This window comes from Littorina saxatilis, linkage group LG14 (assembly GCF_037325665.1).
Source record: "Littorina saxatilis isolate snail1 linkage group LG14, US_GU_Lsax_2.0, whole genome shotgun sequence".
Taxonomy (NCBI): domain Eukaryota; kingdom Metazoa; phylum Mollusca; class Gastropoda; order Littorinimorpha; family Littorinidae; genus Littorina; species Littorina saxatilis.
In genome coordinates, this window is record NC_090258.1 from 10,797,103 (window position 1) to 10,805,903 (window position 8,801).

An 8,801-nucleotide genomic window follows, 5' to 3' on the forward strand; every position below is an offset into this window, starting at 1 on the left:
TTGAATTATGCAGGCATCATCACTGTTCCGTTCACGTCTGTTTCGTCAGCGTGCCAATTGTGCTAGAAGGGTTCATTGCCGTTTTGGCAGCGGCAGGAATCTGTACTTTATCTTCTGCTTTTCTTGCATCCGACCTTTATTTTGCTTTGCTCGTACAGGAAGGTCGTTCAGGTAGTGTAAGCAATGATCGTGCAGGTTTTGTTGTTGTTGTAATCTGGTATTCGAGTTTTGTTCCAAGAGCTGGATACCATTTTTTTTTTTACATTTTACTCGTACCGCATCAAATAGTGAATGAAATCTGACCACGTCAAATAGGGAATGAAATCGATGCTCCCAATGCAATGCCAATGCTTGCGCAATTGTCTTTGTACACTGCATGGTATTAAGCTTATCCTCGGGGGTTCGGTACAATTTGTACAACATAAACTTTCTGCCCTTTAATGCTCAAAAAAAAAGAAGAAAAAACTAAAACAAATAACGACACACACACAATAAAGGTTAGGCCTATATAAACGTGTAGTCATGAACAAAACAAAACATTCACAACATTCTCAGTACTATTAATGGAGTATTATTGATAGGGACAAAGATCCGAACCAGACAGACTGCTAAACGTTCCAAAACCAAGAATGTTAAGAATGTCTTGTTTTTGCTGTCCCAACATTTAAGGCAAAAAAAAAAGTCTGTTTACGGTATTCCGACCGACCCTATTTTTTCGCGCGACCCTAGACTTTTTTTGGCATTTGGGAAAAAAAATAAAAAAAATAAAAAATCCCGACCTACCGACCCTATTTTTTTGGCCTATATTACCGTAAACAGACTATTTTTTGTGTGTGTGCCTAAGAATGACGATTTTCCAAAAGGTAAGAGCTGCAGAACATGGAAGCTCTGGAAATCTCCCTTTAAAAAAATGTTTTGTTTAACTTATCTATAATCTTTGTTGTCTTTTATTTTTGCACTTTCCCCCACAAGCACTCAGTTTTGACTCATTCGACCTTTATGTTACCTTTGGGTGAAAACTAGGCACACTTTCTGCATGCTCTGCGTCTTTCCGATTCTGCGTCAGAATCAATTACGTATAGCGAAAAAAAGAAGAAAAAACCCCTAATAAACAAAAAAATATCTCCGAACAGACTACAGCATATCAGTACTCCGGACCGCCCAACCCCACGCATACGCACATATTTCAACCTTGATCGTATCGAGCGAACTCTGCGAGGCTTTTTTCTCCTTCGGACTACGCAGTTTTGGCCAGTGGGAAGAAACGATTTTTGTTAGCTGTGGAAACACTGGAAAAAGCGTTGGTAGAAGAAAATGGGTCGCTCTTGTGGAGTGGAGGTAAAGAAATCAATGCAGTGCTTGAATGAGCGCAGACGATGTCAAAGGTTTCGCTTTGCTTCGGCCTTTGTGCTTGAGCCGTTAAGTCTGCGATGTTTACCTGTTTGTGTAAGATAGACGAGTGATTGGTTGAATCAGTGAAATGAATGCTGAGAGATCCAAAAGCTTAAAACCAGAAACTGCCTGGAGAATTAATTATGGATAAATGTCACTTGAGTTACCTTTGGCGATGATTAAGGAGTCGCAGATGCTTTTTGTTTGTTTGTTTGTTTGCTTCACGCCCAGCCGACCACGAAGGGCCATATCAGGGCGGTGCTGCTTTGACATATAACGTGCGCCACACACAAGACAGAAGTCGCAGCACAGGCTTCATGTCTCACCCAGTCACATTATTCTGACACCGGACCAACCAGTCCTAGCACTCATAATGCCAGACGCCAGGCGGAGCAGCCACTAGATTGCCAATTTTAAAGTCTTAGGTATGACCCGGCCGGGGTTCGAACCCACGACCTCCCGATCACGGGGCGGATCGGACGCCTTACCACAAGGCCAACCGTGCCGGTCTCGCAGATGCTTGATCCTTGTCTTGCTTGCATGTTTTTTTGGTGTAAATGCAAACTTTCATTTCATGTCAATGTAAATCACGGAAGTAAGTGTAGAGATTGATGTCAAGTTTTGACTGAAGGTGAACACAAGGTGGCCATTTTCGATTATATACCTTTGTTGACAACATAGTTCACAACGGTCACTGCAAATAACTACGCACCCGTAAATAATGTGGTGTTTTTTTGAATCTCATTCCACTAAAGTTATCCCTTCGGACGACAACAGTTGAAGATGCAGCGTAGCGATAGACTATCTTTTGTCCGATAACTGGAAGACTTGACAGCAGAAAGACATCAGTTTTAGTTTACTACACAAAACTTCATATCTAAACAAGTCGCGTATGGCGAAAATACAACATTTAGTCAAGCTGTCGAACTCACAGAATGAAACTGAACGCAATGCAATTTTTCAGCAAGACCGTATACTCGTAGCATCGTAAGTCCACCGCTCGTGGCAAAGGCAGTGAAATTGACAAGAAGAGCGGGGTAGTAGTTGCGCTGAGAAGGATAGCACGCTTTTCTGTACCTCTCTTCGTTTTAACTTTCCGAGCGTGTTTTTAATCCAAACATATCATATCTATATGTTTACGGAATCAGGAACGAACAAGGAATAAGATAAGTGTTTTTAAATTGATTTCGAAAATTTAATTTTGATCATACTTTTTATATTTTTAATTTTCAGAGCTTGTTTTTAATCCAAATATAACATATTTATATGTTTTTGGAATCAGAAAATGATGAAGAATAAGATGAACGTAAATGTGGATCGTTTTATCTTTTTTTCTTTTTTTTCCACAATTTTCAAATTTTAATGACGAAAGTTATTAATCAATTTTTAAGCCACCAAGCTGAAATGCAATACCGAAGTCCGGCCTTTGTCGAAGATTGCTTGGCCAAAATCTCAATCAATTTGATTGAAAAATGAGGGTGTGACAGTGCCGCCTCAACTTTTTACAAAAAGCCGGATATGACGTCATCAAAGGTATTTATCGAAAAAAAGAAAAAAACTTCCGGGGATATCATTCCCAGGAACTCTCATGTCAAATTTCATAAAGATTGGTCCAGTAGTTTGGTCTGAATCGCTCTACACACACACACACGCACAGACAGACAGACAGACACACACACACACACACACATACACCACGACCCTCGTCTCGATTCCCCCTCTATGTTAAAACATTTAGTCAAAACTTGACTAAATGCAACAAAAAGAGGACACAGTAGTAACCAGGTTAGGTATTTCTTTATTATCATTTCAGCAGCGACCAACTGCCTTCTTCGGGATAGTACGGAATGACGGCGCGTGATGTACAGTGTATTACATTTGTCATATTATGGATAAAGCTTCAGGGTCCAGCTGGTAAACATTGAGAGGGGCTTCAAGGTTTCGATTAACTGACCGTGCTGTTCGTTGAAGCGATTTTACTGTGAGAAGGAAATAGTAACATCTGCTATCCAGAAAGACACCGAAGAGTCATAAGTACTTCGTATGAAGGCAACCGCAGCCTGCGTGCGTAGCTGATCTTGAATACAGATTATTTATGATACACAGTCCTGATACAATAATTCGTGGAATGTGTGATTGCTCCTAAAGCAAGGTAATAATGGGAGAACACACTGCCTCTGAATGTATTGATTTATTGAAACGCATGAGGGATCATAACGCCAGCAGTACAGTACTGAGCGTCTTTAGTGTACATACAGATGGAGAACATACGTGATTGCTCATAAACGCAGTCGCTACTTAGGTAATAGACAGTACTTGCGTATTGATTTTGCACATGCGTGACGGATGGCTGGAAGTTAATTGTTGTTTATGATGATAGGTGAACGGCTGTGCGTCCATCATTGTTAAATGATGAGAGCTATAGGGATTATACCTACATTAAATTCTCGTCTTCTTGACTTGAGTTCTTTGCCTTTTGGAGAATGATGACATTTTCGTCTTCTTGAGAATATTTCGGTTTTTGGGAGAATATTTCGGCTTTTTGAGAATGTTTTGTCTTTTGAGATTGATGAGAGCCGTAACTACAAACTGAACTGAATGTTTCGTCTGTCACAATGTTATCATGGGTGAAACTTGGCAAGTGATTTGTTGACCAGAAAATGGAAAAAATAACTTTGGTTTCGAGAACCAAAACAGAAGAGCGGAATGTAGATCTACTATGTCAGTGACCGGGCATGAGTGGGGAGAGGGTGGGTGCAGAGAGAGAGAGATAGAGACAGACAGACAGACAAACAGACAGACTGAGAGATACTGAGAGAGACAGAGAGAGAGGGGGGTGGGTGGAGAGAGACAGAGAGAGACAGAGAGAGACAGAGTGAGACAGAGAGAGGGGGGGGGGGTGTGGAGAGAGAGAGACAGAGAGAGAGGGGGTGGAGAGAGAGAGAGGGTAGAGAGAGAGAGAGAGAGAGAGGGTGGAGAGAGAGAGAGAGAGAGAGAGAGGGAGGGTGGAGAGAGAGAGAGAGGGCGGAGAGAAAGAGAGAGAGACAGACAGAGAGACAGAGACAGAGAGACAGAGAGAGGGGGGTGGAGAGAGAGGGTGGAGAGAGAGAGAGAGACAGAGAGAGAGACAGAGACAGAGACAGAGAGTCAACTTAAGTAAAACAAAACAAAGAAGAAAACAGCTGTATGTGTGTGCACATGCTCTTTCTCTCCCTCTTCGTCTCAGTTTTGTGCAAAAGCTGCGTGTTGTTCTGCAAAAAGAATCTTCATTGTTTTGTTAGACAGCAAACGCTCGGCAGAATCAACACATTTTTCTCCCGGCATTCTACGTAAGTCAAAGGGATTGATTCTTCGGCAGGTATTTGCATCTGTGTGGGGGTGGAAGGTTGGCAGCAGAACGGCAGCGTATGGTCGGACCGAAAGGGTCGATTTCCACCACTTCCACCCGGAACAAGCCACCCCGCAGTCAGTTTCCAATATTCTCTCAATTAACTGGGCGAAGTCGACTTCACGAAACTCGCTGCACGAAGCTTTGGTACTGAGTGTTCCGAAAAAAACCCACACTAGGTAACGTCTTCGCGAAGTCGACATGGGCCTTTGAGGTGAATAAGATACGGGCGAAGTGGCGCATTGGTAAGACGTCGGCCTCCCAATCGGAAGGTCGTGAGTTCGAATCCCGGTCGCTGCCGCCTGGTGGGTTAAGAGTGGAGATTTTTCTGATTTCCCATGTCAACTTATGTGCAGACCTGCTAGTGACTTAACCCCCTTCGTGTGTACACGCACACACAAGACCAAGTACGCACGGAAAAGATCCTGTAATCCATGTCGGAGTTCGGTGGGTTATGGAAACACGAAAATACCCAGCATGCCTACCCAACGAAAGCGGAGTGAAGTTGACTATGCTCTCAGAGTATAGTGTGGGGAACCCAAATGGGCAAACGAGCTCACACGTCACCAGAATTTCTGGAACGCTGAAGAAGAAGAAGAATAAGATACAAAACGGGCCATGCAGCATTTAGTGACCGATTTATGGCACATTTTGTTTTAATTAATCAAAACAAAAGGTCTTCCTCTGTACTGATCTTCGCCAAACGATAACCCCTCTCCCACATGTTTGTCATCCAACCAGTTTTAGCAGTTAAATGGCAAATGATTATTTAACAAGATCGCCCAAACTAGTGTCGCCTGTAATGTGTGAGATTCGCTGAGCGATGTCCGTTATGGTGAACAGTGGAACACACCTTTGAAGACCTTCAACAATCTGGAGAAGTCGGGTGGATTCTTATTGAATGGGGGAACTTGCATTGACAGAGGCTATGAACAGACAGTCTGAGTCATGTTAACCTTTGTTATGTACATACCAGGATTACTTAAAATAAGCATTATATGCTTGAGTTAGTTATCCCATGATAATAATGGAATAACCTTTTGTCTAAACCAAAAGACGGGCGCAGTGGCGTGGTGGTAAGACGTCGGCCTCCTAATCGGGAGGTCGTGAGTTCGAATCCCGGTCGCTGCCGCCTGGTGGGTTAAGGGTGGAGATTTTTCCGATCTCCCAGGTCAACTTATGTGCAGACCTGCAAGTGATTTAACCCCCTTCGTGTGTACACGCAAGCACAAGACCAAGTGCGCACGGAAAAGATCCTGTAATCCATGTCAGAGTTCGGTGGGTTATGGAAACACGAAAATACTCAGCATGCCTACTCAACGAAAGCGGAGTGAAGCTGACTATGCTCTCAGAGCATAGTGTGGGGAACCCAAATGGGCAAACGAGCTCACACGTAACCAGAAAATTCTGGAACGCTGAAGAAGAAGAAGAAGAAGAAGAAGAAGTCTAAACCAAAGTCTGAGAATAAAGGTCTTGAAAGAGAGGAAGTGTTAAATTCGGGCGTCTTAAAAGGGGGTTCCACCGTACAGTTCAGAGACTAGACATCCTGCTTGCTGCCGTGCGGGCAGAGAAAATGTTCCCTCTTTATCTTCAACGCGCTTGCAGCAAAACCCCTCACGCGGAGGTGTTTTCAGACAGGCCAGACACAGGTTGTCCGGTAATCTTGAACTTTAGCGTGTTAAATTCATAGCTCAGAATCCAGTGGCATTCTTTACTTATTTTTGATACAAGTCCATGTAAGCAAGCCGAAGAACATTTGTCGTGAAATTAATTGACGGATTGAGCTTCAAACTTAGGCATAATTAATTAATTTGGTTGTTCAATCGACGAAAATGCACCGAAAATGGCGTACGTTGTCAACCATGGGACATCATTTACACGAAGGAGTTGTCTCCCTTGTTCGCTCATACGGATAATTTCTTCTTTGACCCATGTAAACGAAATGCATTCGTACAGTTCATCGGAGTTCATTCCGTAACTTCAAAGGGATCTAAAATGACTTGTTATGATTACAAATGCAGGTTCTACAAATTTGGAGACTTAAATGCCTCTGAATTATGAGCAATGAATTTAACACGCTAAAGTTCAAGATTACCGGTTGTCCCGGAGGTGAGAGGCTATGAACAGAAAGTCTGAGAAAAACTGGAAGGTCTTGAAAGAGAGGAAGTGTTAAATTCGGGCGTCTTAAAAGGGGGTTCCACCGTACAGTTCCGAGACATCCTGCTTGCTGCCGCGCGGGCAGAGAAAATGTTCCCTCTTTATCTTCACCGTGCTGGCAGCAAAACCCCTCACGCGGAGGTGTTTTTAGACAGGCCAGACACAGGTTGTCCCGGAGGTGTGCAGGCATTGTGTGGTCATATTTTTACGGATAAAGGTGGTCGCTTTCGACTCCTTCAGCAGCGTAGCAGTACAGTAGAATATATATATTTGACTGAACGTGAAGGAAATCCTCTTCTAGGGGAAGGGAGGGGTATGATGGGAGGGGTAGGGTGGGGTAGGTGTAACGGTAATGGTGATCTGCATGGTAACAGACTGCAGACGCCTTTCAGAACGGAAAGCAGTAAACATACACACCTCAAGCACGGTTAGCAAACCGTTTTGACAGAACGACAGGCGCAGTAAAAAATGCAACGGTACTGATGGATTTTTCTCGTCGTTGGCTTTCACTTAATTAACCTATATATGTATATATCAACAGAGGGTAGAAAGCTGTCCTACTGAATTATATAGACATAGTGAACTAAATGCACCGGTACTTGGTACTAAGCAATGATGTTGCTTTTTTCAGCGTCGGGGCATTCTGTTCTCACTTCTTTCGCGGCAGGAAGCCGCCTGACTCGGTGACTTTACAGGCAGCGGTACCTTTTTGTTTTCGTTGACTAAATGTTGTTGTTTTCCCCCCGTAGACTGACAGTAAATCTACGCACGTAAAGAAACGCAGTGTGATCTACTGGCCCACTAAACAAACTGAGTGTTGTTACACTCTAAGCTAAAATGTTCCACTTTTGACACTGAACACACGTTTTGCAGCCAGTTGTGAACACTGTCACGTGTGGAATACCATATAATTATATTTGCAAAAATAGCACGCATTGTAAACACTATTTTGCATATACCACATGTACTACTTTTGCTAGTAGCGTTATAAAGTATGTCGCACAGTGTTCACAACTTGAAAAGTGCGTTCAAAAGTGGAACACTTCGATCAGTTGAGGACCGGACTGCTGGATTGCATGTTGAAGACTCCCTCAGTCCTGAGGGGAAAACAGTCAACATACCCATGCACAGCAAGCAAGCAAGGTACAGTGGAACCACCCGTTTAAGACCTCCCCCCCCTCCCCCATTCAAGACTTTCTCCATTTTAAGACCTTGTTTTCTTTGACTTTCTAAACATAACCTCTAAATGTACTCCCATTTTAAGACTCCCTCAGCCTCCTTTTTAAGACCTTGTTTTCTTTATATAGTCAATGTTTGTACAGATTTTAGTCAAGCAGTATGTAAGAAATGTTAAGTCCTTTGTACTGGAAACTTGCATTCTCCCAGTAAGGTCATATATTGTACTACGTTGCAAGCCCCTGGAGCCATGTTTTGATTAGTGCTTTTGTGAACAAGAAACAATGAACAAGTGGCCGTCTATCCCATCTCCCCCCTTTCCCCGTCGCGATATAACCTTCGTGGTTCTTCTTCTTCTTCTTGGCGTTCGCAGAGGTTACACAATCAGTCCAGCACTGGTGATAAATGTTGTTGTTTTCTCCAACTCCTGTCGACTGCCGTATAGTTTGGTCTGCAAGGGAGTTGGTGACGGCCACACTTCTTTTCGTTCCTCATCTAGTAAGGGACATCGCTGTAAGATGTGTTCCGCTGTTTGGTCTTCTTGACCGCAGGCACAGGTTGGTGATGGCGCCAGCTTGAACTTTCGGTTCATGTGAGCATTGAGCCTGTTGTGGCCAGTACGCAGCCTGATGAGGTTGACTTGCTGCTCTCTGGACATTGTGTGGTAGTCATCTCTGTTTGTCCTTGG

The 8,801-nt window shown here is 43.4% G+C and overlaps 1 protein-coding gene across 1 annotated transcript in view; it reads right to left on the minus strand.

Moving 5' to 3' along the window:
- Nucleotides 1–7,127, minus strand: part of LOC138946843 (molybdenum cofactor sulfurase-like) — a 32,977-nt gene extending 25,850 nt beyond the window's left edge. Inside the window, exon 1 of the mRNA XM_070318248.1 lies at nucleotides 7,073–7,127. Within this exon, the coding sequence (XP_070174349.1) occupies nucleotides 7,073–7,127 (55 nt within the window). The remainder of the gene's footprint in view (nucleotides 1–7,072) is intronic.
- Nucleotides 7,128–8,801: the final 1,674 nt, after the last annotated feature.